Source organism: Mastigoproctus giganteus, chromosome 2 (assembly GCF_048544385.1).
Source record: "Mastigoproctus giganteus isolate SK-2022 chromosome 2, ASM4854438v1, whole genome shotgun sequence".
In the NCBI taxonomy this organism is placed as follows: Eukaryota; Metazoa; Arthropoda; class Arachnida; order Uropygi; family Thelyphonidae; genus Mastigoproctus; species Mastigoproctus giganteus.
Window position 1 is genome coordinate 36,802,503 of NC_143576.1, and position 19,897 is coordinate 36,822,399.

General features: G+C 34.1%; 1 protein-coding gene across 1 annotated transcript in view; it reads left to right on the plus strand.

Annotated features, from left to right (window-relative positions):
* The window catches only part of LOC150089268 (uncharacterized), a 221,698-nt gene extending 202,666 nt beyond the window's left edge, over positions 1-19,032 (plus strand). The window contains exons 12-13 of the mRNA XM_090389927.1: positions 4,273-4,585; positions 18,032-19,032. Coding sequence (XP_090246053.1) covers positions 4,273-4,585; positions 18,032-19,032 — 1,314 coding nt within the window. The remainder of the gene's footprint in view (positions 1-4,272; positions 4,586-18,031) is intronic.
* The last annotated feature ends 865 nt before the right edge of the window (positions 19,033-19,897 follow it).

Sequence of the window (19,897 nt, forward strand, 5' to 3'; positions counted from 1 at the left end):
ATTAACTTTACAATAAATAGAGTAGATTTGTAAATTGATGTTGGCTCAGGGGAAAATGAAATTCGCTGCGGTAAACCTTTAGCGTGCTGTGGTGGCAATACATAGTCGGTTTTTAGTAACGCCCGCTGAGTGACATTCGCTTTTCACCTCGACTGTACCATGTGACCTTCCTGTCAATCATTATATGATATGTCCGTTCTCATCTAACTGGACTCCCAGTAGATGGTTTTCATGATTTTTTTTTTTTTTTTTTTTTTTTTATGCTCTTGTTTTTTTTTTTTTTTTTTTTTTTTTTTTTTTTTATATTCTGAAAAGTAACATACAGCATACATTAACCATAAATTTTCTTTCATGCATGAAATTTTGCATATGAATGAAAGCAGAAGAAAAGAAATTCACAAAGTCATATTTCTTCAAAGTGATTGATAGGAAAGGTCACGTGATACTGTTGAATTGGCAGGTAAACGTCATTGAGTAGGTGGTACTGACAATTCACTATATGGCCAGCGCAGCGAAGTTTGCAGTGTATGTATCAGCAAGAGCTGCGGTGGAGTAATTTTTACAGTTGCGGAAACAATGTCGAAGAGAAAGTGTTTAAGTATTAATGATAAAATAAAGATTCTTCGTGATATTGACCAATGTTTTAAGAAAAAAGATATTGCAACGAAATACGGCATACCTGCAAGCAGCTTATCTACGATTTTAAAAAATCGAGAATCAATTTTAAATGCAATTGAAGGAGGAGCAGACAAGAAGCGAATTAAATTGTGTATGTACGAAGATGTTGATAAAGCTGTTCTAAAATGGGTGCAAATGATACGTGAAAAGAATATACCAATATCGGGTCCAATAATTAAGCAACAAGCTCTGAAATTTGCACAGTCCCTTGGACATATACAGAATTTAATGCAAGCACTGGGTGGCTACATAAATTTAAGAAGCGCCACAGAATTGTGGAAAAGGTTATTTGTGGAGAAAGTGTTAATGTAAGCGAAGAAGATTGCAACAGTTGGAGGAACAATACCTTAAAGAAGATTTTGGAAGAATATGAGCATAAGGATGTTTTTAGTGCTGACGAAATGGGTTTATTCTTTAAATGTTTACTGAATAGAACACTTGCTTTTAAGGATGATAAATGTTTTGGCGGAAAACAAAACAAAGAAAGAATCGCTGTGCTAGTTGGAGCCAATATGACAGGAAGTGAAAAATTAAGACTTTTAGTCATCGAAAAGTCAAAAAACCCAAGATGTTTTAGAGGCACAAAATCTTTGGAAGTTGACTACACCTTTAATAAAAAAGCATGGATGACAAGTGATATCTTTGAAGACTGGATATTAAAACTAGATATGCGTATAACAAAAGAAAAAAGGAAAATCATGTTTGGTAACTGACAACTGTCCAGCACATCCTGCCAGTATTTCTGCCAAACTTAAAATTGTGAAGTTGTTGTTTTTACCACCAAATGTAATGTCAAAACTCCAGCCAATGGACCAGGGCATTATTAAAAAATTTAAATTTCATTATTGAAAGAGAATAATAATGAAGATAGTCAATGCATTATCAGAAAATAGAAACTTGGAGGTTACAATTAACCCTAGAGATTGCATCCCTGAAGTGGCAAAAGTTTGGACAAACGATGTCACTGAATACACTATTCAAAATTGTTTTTCGAAAGCATGATTTGCATTGAATACAGAAGCCGAACAACAACTGGACGAACAAGATGAACTGCCCCTTTCACAACTGAAAAACTTTTGGACATTATTAGAATCGTCTGGAAATATCGAAAATGAAATAACACTGGATAGTTATGTTTATGTAGATCAAGATCTGACTACAACAGAACATCCAAATGAAGATGAAACACTGCTGAACAGTGTTAGATACGACCATGATCACGAAGAAATTAACGATGACACTGAAGACACATCACAACAACAACCCGTAGAAAAGCCAGCTCGCGAAGAAATGATTAACACCTTTAAAACGGTTTGTATGGGTCTACAGTTTTGTGAAAATGTTCCTGATAATGTTTTTAATGCTCTGAACAAATGTGAGGTTTTCTTTGAGAATCAGACATTTTTTAATTGTACTATGCAAACGAAAATTACAGATTTTTTTTAATTTGTGATACTTGCCAGTGAAAATTGTGTAAACATAATTTAAATAAGTGTTTTTGAAATAAAATATTATAAAATAAAATTAAATTAAAAATAAATGTAGATTCATTTTCATTTTCTAATTAAATAACAATTTCTAATAAAAAAAGATATTCTTTGTATAACGAAATTTCTCTATAACAAATTTTTTCGCTAGATTTATCGAATTCGTTATAGGGAAGTTCGACTGTATATATATATATATATATATATCCAAGTAAAAAGGTACAATCTAAGGAACCATAACTGATTTAATGAGCCATTTGCGGTTTCACCTTCCTTAGGCATGTACTTAGACATGCATGGCTTAATCTTTGAGACAAGCATATAACTACTGGCAGGATCAACCAGGTAGCAACAAGAACTAGCTGCCTTTCTCTCAAAATTGTGCAAAAATGAAGCACTTTTATATAAAATGCAGCATTGACTCTCTTCCCTTCAGATACAGATTCTTTGTGATTCACACCATTTGTCAAAAAAACATGAGCAGCATTATCATTATCTTGACCCTGGACATCTGTAAACAAAATTCTTTAGGCCTTTGTGATGATTTTGAAGTCCACTGCATTCTCTGGGTCGTACTGAAATGCCTAACACTCATCTCCAGTGATAGTACAGTCAAGATTAGAATTGTCTTGACAAGTTTGGATGAAGTCTTCGCATGATGATACTCTTTGTTGTTTCTGCTCACCTGTGAGACTGTGCAGCACAAATTTTGCACAGACCTTTCTTATTCATATCCACTTCATCAACCATCTAGGGGTCAAACAACGATCTCTTGCCACAGTTTCACGAACTTTTGCAAATCCGTCCTAATTTCGAGAGGTTGACAGATTCCCACTTCTTGGATCATCATGAATATCCTCACATCCAGCTTTGTATTGCTTATACCATTCAGACACACTGGTATGACTTAATATTTCATCACCATAAGCAGTTTTTAACATTTCATACGTTAGCAGATTTTTACAATTTAAAGCAAAATTTGATATTTGTCAGAGTGCACTGCAAACACTAGGAAATCCTCTTGATGCCTCCCACTTTAATTTATAGCAATACCTTATTGGTGGATACCTATATCCATTGGAATTTCTGGCAATGAATTAACAGACCAAATATTAGTCAGTCTGAACACATATTGGAAACAAGTACCATATGAAGCCTATAGAAAGTCAAAGAGAAAAGAAACTGCATAAAATGTTGGCAACAAACCTGGAGAACTCAGTGAAATAACAAACTATTACAAATAAAATCAGTAATTCATCCATGGAGCACAAACTTTAAATAAAAAAAAAAAAAAAAAAAGACAAGAAATAATCTTATTACCTCCTTTGTTCAGAAGAATTTCTACAATACATTAGGTGTAACACTACCCTAACAGTTAATTGTTACTTAACTGTTAGGTTAATGTTACGCATTAAGTGTATTCTAATAGAATGCCTGACTCGTGCTGAGGAATTCCAATTCACCTTCAGACCAAAATTTGCATTATGTGAACAATTCACACAGAATCATATAGAGATGAATATATACTACTTTATGAGACCAAAAGAAAATACTGAAAAATCAAAACATCAAGAAAAGAAAGAAAGGTTACACTTAGTATGTGAAAAGCTAATTAAAATTTATATATATCAACACCATTCGATAATCCTACCTGTAGAAACACTAGATTGTTTTTGTCTATTTCATTGCAAAACTTACTGAAATATATCATGTTTGAAGAGTTAAGTATCCTTTGCAGAATACAAATCCTGTCTACAAAATGAAGAACTGTTCTTGATTCCCTAAATATGTAGAGTTGTTAAGATGTGAATTGATCTGGAACTTAAAATATTTAACAATTTTAATTTTCATAGTACACAACAGCATGCTGTTCTTTAGTCTTCTCTCTTATAATACAGTTCATCTTTCATCATGCAGAAACTATTTAACTGATGTGGATGCCAAAAACTTAGTTGTTCACTTAGTATTTATAGAGCTGCATTTGTTTGTGAGTTATTGAAATCTCAGTTACCATTCATAAATCAACTGTATTTATTATTATTATTTTTTAAAATCTAAGTCTCAGCACTTTTACATGGATTCTAATTATTATTATTTTTATTAACAGGATGATACTCCAGAAATGCATCGTGCTAGACTTAAAATGCTTGCATGTGAATTTGAAGCTGAAAGAAATCATAGATATACTGAATTGAAACCAAAGGTATTTGGTTGTGTATGGGAGAATGATAATAATGCTAGAAAAGAGGAACTCAGGAAACTGCTCTGCATTTATTCAGCTGTTACGCTCACACCATTTCCTATAATAATAAACATTACAAAACCAAAACAAATTGATGAAGAGGTTTGCTGCTCACCTATTTCAAATTGTTCAACTGCTGATAGGATCCGTGGCCCCAAAAGGCCAGTACCAGAAGAAGGTAGTTGCTTCAGTATCTCTCTCTCTCTCTCTCTCTCTCTCTCTCTCTCTCTCTCTCTCTCTCTCTCTCTCTATGATGTGCATCATTGGTGATTGACTCCTGTTATTTCAAATAGATCTAGCATGAGAATCATTAATGATTAAATCGAGCATTCTCTTCTTACTAAGAGTCTCCTTACACATTTAATATACAAAAATCTTGTCTTTTGTGACAAATATCCTATTAATTATCAACATAGCAAAAAATACCTTGATGACATCCTTTTTTTCTTTATTTATCTATTTATTATTATTGCTTTTTTAATATTATACAAATCTGTAAAGAACATGTGGTCTTTTCATCCCCCCATTCATCGGGGGGGATGAAATTGGTTGCCACGTGTTCTTATTTGACGTATGGGCAACAATCGGTAGTATAAATACCAAACGAATATAGTAAAAGGCATAATGAACTTTTTAAGGAGCATGAATCATTTCATTGTACTGAAAATTTTGGTCAAGTGGTTTTTGCTGAGAGTTATTTTAAGACCTGTTAATTAAAATAGGTTTTACTATACTTTTCTAACCGGGATTCAAGCCCGTCACCACCAAATACGGAGGATGCGGAAAGGTCAGGGAATGACCACCGCATATCCAAGAGCAATATGGCCTTAGTTGCTAATACTCCTAAAAACCAAATAACAAACAAACAAACAAACAAACTTTTCTAACGATAGAAGTAATTTTTGAGGAGCAACGTGGTCTTAGTCGCCGATGCTCCTAAAACCTATTTTTAAAAAAATTGATTCATTTTACTTAAATATAAACCTGTATAATATTTTGTTGTTGTTCATTCATTCTTGGATATGCGGTGGTCAGGGAATGACCACCGCATATCCAAGAGCAATATGGCCTTAGTTGCTAATACTCCTAAAAACCAAATAACAAACAAACAAACTTTTCTAACGATAGAAGTAATTTTTGAGGAGCAACGTGGTCTTAGTCGCCGATGCTCCTAAAACCTATTTTTAAAAAAATTGATTCATTTTACTTAAATATAAACCTGTATAATGTTTTGTTGTTGTTCATTCTTTGGTTGCTTCAATGGAAGTCCTTGAAGATAAACCAACTTCTGTTATTAAATTTAACTAAGACAGCATTTCTTTATTCCTTTGTTAGCAACATTTACAGTATTCAGTTGTGTTCATTCATTCCTGCAGTAATAAAATGATTTCCACAAACATTTTTTAGATTCTCTTAGGAAATATGTACAAAAACTCAGATATGTGCTTAAAAAGTTCTCATCACCCTCGGCTTTCAAATGACCGAAAACCAAGACCTGTCTTCGGTTCGGTCACATCTGTTTTATCTATTTATTTATTTTATTTTATTTTTTCTAAAACATTCGGGAGATTTCTAGAGTGTTCCAGAATGTTCTAGGATCTTGTTATGTGCAGAAGAAGAAAGGTTGAGATGTTTTTGGAAGATTCTAGAGCTTTTGATGGAGTTCTCTGGAAATATTGTGAGCTTTCTAGAAACTTCTCTACTTGTATATATACTTGTGGGTTCTGCACCAAGCAAGCATTTTTGTATTTCAAAAAAGTGTGTGTGTTTCAGAGAGCGAGTGGTGAACAAAGTGAACAAGTGTTTTAGTGAATTAGTATTTGCAAACAAGTGTTTTAGTGAATTAGTGGAAACTGTGAACTGTATTTAAATTAGAAATAAAAATCTACAATTTCTTAATTGTGTTATGTGTGTGTGTGCCTCAACCTTTGAAATATGCCGCATTCTTGCATAAATATGCCTGATAGCTTTTGTGGAGAAGTGATATTAAAATTGCAGCAGCAGAAGCCACTGTCACAACTTGTGAGAAAAACCTACGAACTCAGTTTTGGATGTAAGGTCAGAGATCAGAGGTAATCATAAATCGGTGCCTTTTGCTATTCCGGTGATATGTTGGGAACCAATATTTCTGGTTTTTCTGGGAAATCCAAGCATGAAGTAGAATATCCAAACATACTTTCTGCTCTAAGGCTGGTGCCTCACAATGATACAGTGCCAAAGACACCAAAAACTTATGGACTTGACTCTGATTCAGGATCAGAAAAGGAGTCTCCAGAAGTTGCAGAACCCAGAACAAGTACAGATTCAGACCTGAACTCTTGATACTGCAAAGCCACATCTAATCAGTCAGGCAGAATTGAAAAATTGGTCAGTGATTTGGACCTCTTCAAAATCAATGCTCAGTTACTGGGATCACGGCTTTAGCAGTGGAATCTTGAAAAGGGTGTTAAGGTGTCTTTTTATAGGAAGAGGCAATCTAACATAATGACCTATTACTGCATGGATGGTACTTTGGTTTATTGTAACAGTCCAGGTATTAATGAAAGAGTTACATCTGGAGCATGTCCCCAAGCAGTGGAGGCTTTTCATTGATTAATCCCAGGTCAGTTTGAAAGCAGTTTTACTCCATAATGGAAATAAGTACCCATCTATAGCATTGGTCCACTCAGTTCACATAAAGGAAACATCCCAAGAATCTACAAGTTCTTTTGCAAAAAATATGTTATCAAGAATACAAATGGAATATCTTTACCAGCCTAAAAGTAACAGCTCTGATGACTGGGTTACAAAGTGGATACAGGCAGTTCTCGCTTTATGAGTTCCCGGGTTTACAAGTTTGTTTGTTTGTTTTTTTTTGTTTTTTTTCAAAGTATCAAATATCGAAAATATGAACATTAAACATTCATAAATACCACGTTTCAAACCACACACATAGCTATACAATACAGTGTACCTAGCTTTACGATATTAATCCGTTACAGAGACACCATTGTATCGTGAAAATATCATAATGTTAACCCAATAACACATTGTTTTTTGGTAATTCGATTACCAAAAAACGTAATTCCTCGGAAGTTGAAATTTTTTTTATATGGTTAAAAATTACCCTTTAGAGAGTTCTCTAAAAGGTCATTTTTATAGTGCAAATTGTATTAGTTACCAATTCAAGTCACTAAAATGCACTACATTTTCATTGTTATCATATGTTCTGTTATAAGAACCAATTTTGAATACCTTTGTGACATTTTTCTAAAGAACATTTCTGGAGGTCATGACCATAAAACAATAAAAACAATTTGCATTTTCCAGTTTATTGGGCTTTTCTATTACTGCAAGCAATTATAAATGGGTAGTAAACTCGATGTTATTGCATTTGCAAAAATACCGATAGCTGGAATTGTGTGGTTTTTTGTGTTATTATGGTGAAATGTGTTTCCCCCTTTACTGAAATCTTCAATCGTATAAAAAACAAATAAATTTTTAGATTTTTTTTTTTTTTTTTTTTTTTCCTTCGTAAACTTGTTACCCTGCACAAATCGTGTTAGTTGCAATTTGTGCGTTCCATTAAAAAATGCTTATGCATCTATTGAAATTTATAAAGAAAATAGAAGATTATCTTGGAAACAAACGCCTCTTGAAGCATTTCTGAAGAAGACAACTCCTTGTGCAACAAACCAACGAGTTCCAAGCCAATAATAGGTGATCAACGAGTGTGCATTTAGTCGATGATGAAGAATAAACATTCTTTAAAATTTGTAAGTCATAAATAATTTATTTATTATTATAATTTGCTTGATTTTACAGACTGTTTTAATTTCTTTGGATAAATCAATCATTATTTAAACAAACTATTAGCTAACTAATTTCATCGTTGAGAATGTAACCCCTATTTTTAACATTGTCTATGGGATTTAATTCCTGCTTTATGAGTGCACACTAGGAGCGAATTAACTCATAAAGTTGAGAACTACCTGCACTAAATACTTCTGCCTTTTATGCAAGTGGGACAGCCAGACGAAAGATTGCCGCTACATGGTAAAAAAATGGCCAGACCGTTCAGAAACTACACCAGGCCAGATAAATGTAGCACATTCTGCTTTGGGGGGTAAGTCAACAATCTATATACCTCCATTGCACATCAAGCTAGATTTCATAAAAATATTTGTGAAAGCAATTGACAAAAAAGAAGGATTTTTCTGTTTGAGGCAAAAGTTTCCCTGAGTCAGTGAGGCCAAGGTAAAAGAGGGAATTTTTGTGGGTCCTCAAATCACACTGCTATTCGAAGATGAAGAATTTGTGAAAAAATTAAATGATACAGAAATGAGAGCCAGGAAGGCATTCATAAATGTATGCCGGAACTATTTAGTCAATGGGAAATCACAAAATTTCAGTGAAATTGTGGATTAGCTAATTTTAGTGTACAAAGAGTTAGGCTGCAACATGTCATTAAAGCTTCATTTCTTAAAGTCCGATTTAGACTTTTTCTTGAAAACTTGGGATGGTCTCTGATGAACACAGTGAAAGGTTTAACCAAGATATTTCTCAGGGATAAGGAGGTGATTATCCCCTTGTATATAAGCAATGGTCAGGTCACACCTTGAGTACTGTATACAGGTCTGCAGGCCTCATTTTAAGGATGTAGAGCTGTTGGAATGAATAGAGAAGCGCAACAAGATTAGTGAATGGAACAAAGGGTTGTTCTTATGAAGAAAGGCTTAAGTCTTGCAAATTACAGTGTTTGGAGACTAGGCATCTGCAAGGTGATCTGATTGAGGTGTATAAAGCCTTGAATGGTTTCAGCATGCTTAATGCTGATGAGATTCTTCCTCTTGCTCAGAATAATCGCCTGAGAGGACATAAATTCAAATTGAGGAAAGACAGTTGTAGGATAGAAGTGAGGAAGTTTGCCTTTAGCCAGCATGTGGTTGATTGCTGGAACAAATTTCTTTCTGGCGTTGTAGAAGTTGATAGCTTAAATAGATTCAAGGCAGAATTAGACAAACATTTGGAGCGAGTGGGTAGGTGAAATGAGAAGGGTGTGTGTGTGGTTTTTTTTTTTTTTGCTGATGCTATGTAAGCTTGCTTTCTTGCATCATGTGCCTTTGCTAATGCTAAATCTTTGTCAACTAATTTTACAAGTTAGTTTGGTGTCTGTTTCATTTGGACTGACTTTACCCAATACAGTTCATCCCTCTTTACTTTGTTGATTATAATATTCATCTTTCAAAGTCAGTATAAATAACAGGAGCAGTGTTGCCCATTTAAAGTTTCTTTAATGTTTGCCAGTCTAGGCTAGAATCAGTTGTAAAATTTGATAGTGTAGAAACTTCACTGATATAATCTGCAAAAATTGAATTATTGGGATTAGATATCTGAAATTTAAGTATGTAAGGTGAAACTATTCGTCCCAGTCTTCATTTGTTTCTTGTAAATATTCCTTAGCTATTCTGCCAATCATCACCATGGTATGCTTTCAGAGTTCTCACCAGCTCATTTATCAAATAAGTTCAATGTACATTTATTTTTGAGGTGTGCAACAACCTTGAAATGCACTGCATGCATTTCAGTGTTGTTGTTGTTTGGTTTTTAGGAGCATTAGCAACTAAGGCCATATTGGTCCGGGAATATGCGGTGGTCATTCCCTGACCTTTCCACATCCTCCGTATTTGGTCATTTCAGGGTAATTTCTCATCACATGTCACTGTTGCTTGAGCAATCAAACCTTTTATTATGTATAAATTGGTCACTGGAAGCAAGTGTATTGAGCACATCTCAAGTTCACTGACCTTTAAGACTGGTTTGTTTTTGATTGTGCAAATAAAAAACAGAGAAAACTATTGTCAAGCTCAAGGGCATTGACCTGGTGAAGTTGAGCTATTAATAACAGTGAACCCTGACCTCTTAATAACAACAAGCAGTCACATGCATTGCTATTACTTCAAGTTTGGCCAAACTTGTCTGATCAGTACATTGCGTGAAATCACACATATATGTGATTTGATGCAGTAGTGTGATCTTGGCCTAAGTTGCATACACTATTGAATATGTTTTCTGTTAATTACTGAATTGTACACATCGAAGTGGTTATATTTTTCCTTCAGCCAGCAGGTGGTTGATTGCTGGAACAAACTTCCATCTGTCATTGTGGAAGTTGACAGCTTAAATAAATTCAAGGCAGAACTATACAAACATTCGGGATGGAATGGAGTTTTTTTTTTTTTTTTTTTTTTGGCTGATGCTGTATAAGCTTGCTTTCTTGCATCGTATGCCTCTGCTAATGCAAATATAGGACTGCCTAACCACTCCCAAACATTGAAATTTTTAATCAGAATTTTTTTAACATCATTATAGTAAAACCAATACAGATATAATATTATATAATAAACATGTAATGCTATTTGCAAAAATTATAGTATCATTCAAATTAAGGAAGGTTACAGTTTTTTCCCACCTTCAAACTCAGTAACAAAATGGCACCAACATAAAGAACATAGAAACTATACTATAAAAATATGGTGATATATTGCAGAGATTCTTATAGTGAATTGCCAATCCGTAGCCCATTACACCTTATGTGTTTATTCTTTTTAGTATTTAATAGAAAATAAACATATACCATTCTGTGTTTCTGTGGTTAGAAATAATAATAAAAAAACAAATTCAATTATAAAATAAAGTCATTAGGCATAGCCTCTTTCTATACACAGCTATGAGCAAACATGTTTGTAGCTTGAAGCATTTACCCTAGACTTAATTATAAAATAAAATAATTATTAAATTATTGCTCTTCTCATTCCCCCCCTCAGATTTAGGATTAGCCCATTGTTGTTTCCAATATTTATTAATAATATTGATGAAAGCATATCAGGTTTAAGTTTGCAGATGATATAAAGGTTGGCATCATGGTTAATGGCAGTAAACAGAGTATGATACTGCAGCAAGATCTAGAAAAATTGTGCAGATGGACTGTGACGTAGAAGTGGTGAAGTTAAAATGGACAAATGCAAGGTACTACACTTTGGTAGAAGTAATCTCAAAATAATATACCAATTGGGTATACCACATTTAAGGTAGCAAAGAACAAAAAAATGCCGTTCTTGAAATTAATTGTGCAGGCTGCCAGGACAGTTTCGGGATTTTGTTAGAGATAAACAGGAATTTTACCAGCAAGCATAAAGAGGTGATTATTCTGCTTTATAAGGTAATCGTTAGACTACTTCTTGAGTACGACATACAGGTGTGAAGGCTCAGTTCAGGAAGAATGCGGATCTGTTAGAACAGGTGCAGAAAAGAGCATAGAGATTAGTGTGTTAAACAAAATAGTGTCTTACCAAGAATAAGAAAGGTTTTGGTTCTGCAAATTGTAGCATGTCTCTGGAAATTACATGCCTGCAAGATCTAATTGAGGTATTTAAAGCTTTGAATAAACTGAATGTTGATGGCATCCTTACATTTAAATTGAAGATGTTACAAGATAGAGTGTGGAAATTTGCTTCCTGTCAAAGGATAGTTGATTGTTGGAAACTTTCATCTGGTGTTGTGGATGTGGATAGTTTGAATAAATTTAAGGAAGAATTAATAAATTATTAGAAGGGATGGATGGGCAATGGTGCACTAGCCAAAAAAATTAATTAAATAAACTACCTGTTATAATACCTCCTCATATATCCAGCTGACCTTTGAATTTCCCCCAACTGTCAGCCATAACCACCCAGGAATAAGTTATCATAAGCTATTATAAGTTATCACCCATGGAGGTAACTTATAATAGCTCACTGACTACAAGAAAACTAACCTAATCCAGTGTAAACCATTTTTCCTGTAATTTGAATTTACAGCCCTAGTTCTGGAACTCTTTATAACAGTGAAAACTGCACCTTCATTCATTTTACTCTCAAAACCATATACACCTCAATCGAGTTTCCTCTAGGGTGCCCAGTTTCCAAGCTCTGTAGCCCACATATTTGAAGTCTTATTTCATGTGGATGCCCTTTTGCCAGTCTCACCAGGTGAGTGTTTTTTGTCTTTGGACCCTTTTCAAAAAGCTCAAGGTCTTTTTTTAGGTGTAGTCTTGAAATTGCCTTATACAGCAGGATTCATCATCATCGGCCATTTTCAATCCACTGCAGGATGAAAGCCTCTCCAGCAACTTTCCGGTTCCTTCTGTTTGGTGCAATGACCATCCATTTACTACCCGCAAACTCATTAATTTCATCTGTCCATCTCTGTTGTTGTCTGCCGGGTTTTCTTTTAGCTCCTCTTGGGTACCATCTGTCTTCGTGTTTTCAAGCTATTTCCAGTGGTCCTGCCCAAGACAGGCCCCTCCGTAGCCAGGTGGAAAGGAGCAGCAGTGTGTAGCACACGCTTCTTGATTAGACCGGGGTTCGAGCCCGTCACCACCAAATACGGAGGATGCGGAAAGATCAGGGAATGACCACCGCATTTCCCGGAGCAATATGACCTTAGTTGCTAATGCTCCTAAAAACCAAATAAACAAACCTGCCCAAGACCATATCAGTTCTTTAGTTTTGATAAGAATGTCCTTTATTTGTGTTTGCTGCCTAATCCATGTGTTTCTCTTATCTAATTCCTAATATAATTAGGTTCCATTCTTCGCTATGTGGTTTTCAGCTTCTCTTCCATTCTTTTGGTGAATGCCCAAGTTTCACATCCATAGGTTGTCCACACACCATAAAAACCAAAAACTTCCATTAGTCATGGTGGGGAGTATACAGTACATTGGTTCATTATTTTACATTTCAGACAAATTGGGATATTGCTCCTCAGTATGTGACCATATTTCCTGAATGCTATCCATGGCAGGAAGTCATTCCAGCCATTTATCATTATTACAGCTAATTAATGACTTGTGCCAGATAAGTATATGAACCCATCTTTTCAATTACTGCTCCTTCAATGATTATATCCCTTTCTGTGGCATATTTAATTTACTTAAATCATTAATGATTTAAGTAAATTAAGAACAACAGTGGTACCATACGGATAGTTAGGAAGTTGCACTTTTTGCAAGCCAATCTAAAGAACAGTTAATAATTCCAACCCTCTGTCTCCTGTCTTGCAGTCATCCTGCAATCCATCTAAGGATTTCTGCTATGATTCCTATATGTTTCAGATTATAAAGTAATGTTTTACTTCTTATGTTTTACTAAGTCGAATGCTTTGCTAGAATCCAAATAAACATTGTCAAAATAGTTAATCGTGAATTTTCCTTTACAAAACCATGCTGTTTCCTTCAGTATTCCATTTCTAAGTGATCCTCTATTTCACTCATGATGATTGCATCTAGGGTTGCCAGATAGTTGGAGATTTTATGGCCAAATACAGAAATTATCTATAAAACATTGCAAAACATGAAACAAAGTAAAGTTCATTTAATAAATACAATTAGAACAAAAATAACTCACCTAGAACAATCCTGTATATATGCCGTATAACGTTTACAAGAACATTATTATGTCTGCTTCTTCAGTTGTTTGTATAAAGTATATCTGATTTGAAATTCTTTAACATTCTATCTGTAATATGCAGATCCTTGCAGCAAATGTAATTTTTGATAAAGTGTGCCCTGATTCTAATGATTGCATCTAGAAGATGAAGTTGCAATCTGTTTCTTGGTTTTGTTTTTGCTGCAGTTACAAGAAAATATTTGTTCAACAACAGCATTCCCTGCTGGAGTTACAATGCAATTAAGTACATATGCTGCCAATTGCTTAAAGTTTCAGTGGCGATAGATTCCAAGCCAAAATTTTATTGTATCTTTTGGAATTTCATTGTTTTCAAAAACATTTTCGGCTGTCCAATCTGTTACAGTAATTTTCCTATATTGTTGCTCAATTTCATCAAAATTTTTTGTAGCTAAATGTAACATAGGTAAATCTGAAAAATCCCCCTTTGACTTTTGGCTTAAATTAAATGTTTTTAATATAGATTTGTATTCTTCTCTACATAAGTTACTATCTGAGAACCAAAGTGGAATCTCACTTATGAGAAATCCAGGGTTGGATGGAAGTTTTTCAAATGCATGTTGAATGCATAATGCCAAATAATGACTTTATGCATTCAACTTCATTTGCACACAGTTTGGTGCTACTTCCTTTATTCATGTCCACACTGAATTTTTAAGTCCGACCATAGAAGCAGCACCATCACTTGCAAATCAAATCCTATGCAATTTTCTAAATTCATATCATATTCACTCAATTTAATCTTTAATGCATCAAAAAGAGATTGTGCTGTTGCCGATGATACAGGAATTAGGCCTAAAAATGCAGTTTTGATGGCTAGATCGTTAGGAAACTATACACGTGCTTCTGAATTGCATTATCCATTGATTCATCAATGAGCATCACAAACTTATTTTCTTTCGCATCTTTCAAATCTAACTGTAATGCTAAACTTGCCACATTTTTTATTATCTGCAAGCACTTAGTTCAATGCAATTTTATGCTTCTAAAAATGCTACCTTTTCCATGGTCTTTTATAACCTCACTCAAGTGATCAATGGCCATTACTGAACAATGACAAGTAACCTCCATTGCCAACTTAATTTCAACCTGCTTGATATTTTCTTCAGGTTCTGAATTTTTCTTAGTCACGAAAGGTGTTAGAGTACTTTGATTCAAACAAGTAATGTTAGATCTGTGCTTAGAAGAAGCTTCGTGTTGAGTAAAATTGTAGAATTTACTTTTCACTGTGCAATGGCAGAGTTTACAGAAAGTATCCTCACTATTATTTGGCACTTTCTGTAACCATGAATACTTCTCCCATTCTTCTTTGTACTTACGGTCACAATCATATGAAGGCTTCCACTTTGGAATTTTAAAAAATGGCTATCCAGAAGTTTTAAAAGCTTGCACTCCTTGCAACGTGCACATCAAGGCAGTCACTGTGCCAAATGATGAATGTAGACAAAGTGTGGTGTTGCGCTGCAGCTCTGGCCGCCAGTCTGTTTGTTCGACTGTTTGAACAAGTTCTAGACTGGACTGCTAATGTAGTGGTAGCATTTTTATTATTTAAGTAAATAACACATATTTCCAAAATATGGCGAAAACAGAAAACTCGTTGCCAGACATGTTTGAAAAAGGCCGAAATTGTTGAATTTGACCAAACTAGCAACCCTGACTGCATCCATGATTTTTCACTGAAGTGTTTTTTTTTTTTTTTTAATGAGAATCTTTAAATATAAGAAAGTATTTAGGTTCTATTGTTACTCCTTCATTCCTGTTAATGGCCTTCTGCATGAAGCAAATTTTGTTTATGTTTGTTTAAAAATTAGATAAATAACTACAGAAACTGAAGTTATTTACCAGTATGGACCACATCATTTTACAAATTAGCATTAGCAGTGGCAAGTGATACAAGAAAGCAAGCTTATGCAGCCAAAAAAAAAAGCTTTTCATTTCCTCCAATAATTTGCTTATTTCTTCCTTGGATTTATTTAAACTATCAACTATCACAACAAGAAATGGAATTTATTCCAGCAATCAACCACGGAAGTTTGAATAAGGACAAACTTCCGCATATATCTATTCTGCAACTGCCCTTCCTCAATTTGAATTTTTGCCCCCTCATGTGTGGTCTGAGCAAGAGGAAGAATCCCATCATCATTGAGCTTGCTCAATCTATTCAAAGCCTTAAAAACACCTCGTTCAGATTCCTTTGCAAGTACCTAGTCCCCAGATGCTGCAGTTTGCAGAACTGAGGCTTTTCTTGGTAAAAGCACCCCTTTGCTCCCCTCACCAATCTCATTGCCATTCTCTATACTCATTCCAGCAGCTCCACATCCTTCCTAAAATGAGGTCTCCAGACCTGTATGCAGTACTCAAGATGTGGCCTGACCATTGCCTTATACAATGGGATAATCACTTCCTCATCCCTGCTAACCAAATTCCTGTATATCACTGAAAAATGCCTGGTAGCCTGTCTGCATTGCTCAGAGAACTTCGTATTTAACTGCACAATTATCCCCAGTCCTTTTCATTTTCCACTACTGTGAGTGTGGTACCACACAGATGGTACGTTACTGAAGCCTTTTGCAAAGTACTGCATATGTTTTACTGCTACCCATGTGTAGTTCTTTGCATTTATTAATCGTAAATTTCATTTTCCATTTCTCTGCCCATCTGCCTAACTTTCCTAGATCCTGTTGCGGTAGCATATTATTATCACTGTTATTAACCACCCTGCCAACCTTTGTATCATCTGCAAACTTGAACATTAAGCCTGATTGCCTTCATCGATATCATTAATAAATAATGAATAAATAGAAAACAACAATGTGCCCAACACAAAATCATTAGGGATAGGTGTTGGGTTCATTGATGCATAATACTGTGCAACATTAAGTATTACCTATAATCAAAAAACATAAGACACCTTACAAATAAAACGTTTTGTCAGATTAAGGACTGACATTTTGATTACAGAGTTGTTAACATAATAATCTTCGATCAAAAAATTTAAATCAAATAGTGAACAAATTTGTTTCTATATCTCTGCAGGGCAACCTGTATATCTGGAAGTAATCCTACCTTCAAAGCCATTAGGCAGTAACAGCACTTTGCCATCATGGTGCAACCGATGTTGATGATTAGCAACTCTAAAAAGATTTTTGGAATAGCCCCATTCTAGGAGCCATTCCAAATTTTTTTTATGAAAGATTATTATGTTAGCAACTCTCTAATCAAAATGTCAATTCTTAATCTGCCAAAACTTTTTATTTGTAAGTTGTCTTATGTTTCTTGATTATACGTAATACTTAATGCTGCGCAGTATTATGTATCAATGGACCCAAGAATGGGGAAAAGCAATTATATCATAATTCTAAGTGCTTGCTCATGCGTTTGAGTATCTGTTTCCATTTCCCTATACTAAGGATTATTCAACGTGTGCAGTTATTGATAATATGATAAGTGCAAGGATTTTGGTGTTCATGTGAAGAAGGGAGAGCACAGATTCTCCAAGGCTTTGTGATTATTGTTTTTCTGTAGTTACAGGTTGGATCCTAATCCAATTTAAAACATATTTACTATTATGAAATTAGAAAATAATGTAAAGTACCCACTCAAACGTTATTGATATGTTCACACCAGCCATCATCCTTGTCAGTAAAAATCCATGTATTGGTCCTAATCAGAATTAAATGATTCATTATGTCTTTTATGCTTGCAGTTTTCTGCAAATTGTGTATGTAAATTGCAAATGTGTTTGATTGTCTGCTATTATGAATGTGGTATTTTACTTTTATTCTGGTTATAATATTATTAACTAGGAAAAAAGGTATAAAAAATATATTAACAGAAGAACATACTATAAACAGTTAAAGGTGAGGACAGTAGTCTACCTCATGAGCCTATTCATGTTACCGCAAAACACATCCACTATTAAGGGATATAATTAAAATAAAATAAAAACTGATTGGACCACATTCAAAGATGTTTAAAACACCTTGGGATATTGACAGCTTTTTTAAAGGACATCAATTTCAAAGGACTTCAGCTTAGTTTCTTAGTTCTTTTATTTTGAATTATATAGAACTAGATCATTAGTGTTTAATAAGTTCATATGTTTTGGATAGTTATGATTCTTTTTTCTTTTCTTTTAGCTATCCCTTACCTTATAAAGTTAGTTCATTCCAATACAAATCGCCGTCATGTTGTTATTCGTGAATTTCAAGAATTTTGGCTTCAGCACTGCAAAAAATTAGGAAAAGAATGCAGTATTAAAATCCTTCCAAATATTTCTCCATTATATTCACCCAATCATGAAACAAATCATGTGGAAGAATCACTACTGACAAAAACTTCCAAGAATTCAGATGGTTTATTTTGTATATCTAAACGACAGCTGGAAATGACTCTACAGAAGATTGCTGTTTGGATGAAGTGTCCACTCACCTCTGTGAACCGAAATTGCTGGTGGGTCCATGAAGAAATAAGGAAGAAATATGGACTTTCGGATCTTCCTGTTCCTAACAAATGGGAATATGTTTCCCAAAGAGATGCTGAAAATGTTGAACTGTCCCCACCATCCAATTCATTATTAGTAAAGAAATTTGCAAAGAAGCGTATTACACCTTTTAGAATTTCAGATTCATCTGTTAAAACTCACAGTCTGCCAAATAGACAGTTTGCCTCAGATATTCAACAGAAATTTTCTAATTTAGAGAAAATGGAATGTGGAGATGAGGTGAAGCACCTTAAAAAAGACTGTTTCCAAATAATCTCCAAAGAAGAAACCAGCTTACAAACTAGTGCCACCAATGATAGCATAAATTCGGCACAACCCAAAGAAAATCAAAACTCCCGTCAGAGCTGCACACCATCTATAAAAGATTTTCTTAAATTATCCCCTAAACTGAATAGCATATTATCTTCACAGTCAACTCACATTCTTGAGAACCAGTACCTTGTGGATTCTAATTCACTTCAAAACTCTACAACTTGCTCAAATAAAATGTCATCTTTGAGTGCTAATCCTTGCATTATGCTTAAATCCTGTGTCCCAGAACCAGAGTTATGTGAAATAAGTAGTAGTAACATAACTGAAGATAATAATAGCCTTAACCTTTGTATAAGGAAAAAGGAAGCTGATGTAGCCTTATGATTTTGAAATTAAGGGATAAAATTGTAAAATTATTGTTATGAACTCTCTTTTATATCCATTCACAAAAATGTTTATATATGAAATCACTACTGAATATGTCTGACTTATAAAAGTTAATTTTAAAAAGTACTGTTATTATTTAAAAAGAAAATAGAAAACTATCCTGTGCATAAAATCTGATCCATTGAGAACTTCATCAAAAACAAGGATCCTGAAGTGTCATTAAGATAGTGAAAGTATATTTATAATTTTCATATATATACCTGTTCAATATTTTTATATATATATATGATATATGAAACTATTTAAAATTCATCTGGTGTATAAGTTGATTGAACTAACTGGTGTAAGAATTTATATTCTTTTATGAACTGTAAAATTAGATGGAGACTGTATATTTCTCTCTCTCTCTCTCTCTCTCTCTCTGTCTCTCTCTCTCTCTCTCTCTCTCTCTCTCTCTCTCTCTCTCTCTCTCTCTCTCTCTCTCTCTCTCTCTCCCTCCCTCTGTACAGATTGTTTCATAATGAAGAGAATTTTCATTTGTGTAAATGGTTGCTTGTTTTAAGCTTATATATATTGTAATACTTAAATTTATTTTGCGGATATGTTGATAGTGCTATTAATTTTTTTCCTTTGCTTTGCTTGAATTAAAATATATGCTTCTACATATATATATACATATATATATATATTTACATCTTGAATACATGCATTTGTGTTTGTTTTATTTTTGCAAAATAATTCCTAAACCACTCAAGCTAGTAGCTTTTGAAATCTGCACAGAAAAAACTATAAAATCAAAAAAGAACCAGGGAATTCCTTTTTTTTTGTTCTCCATACCTGTGCATATATAAGATAAATAAAA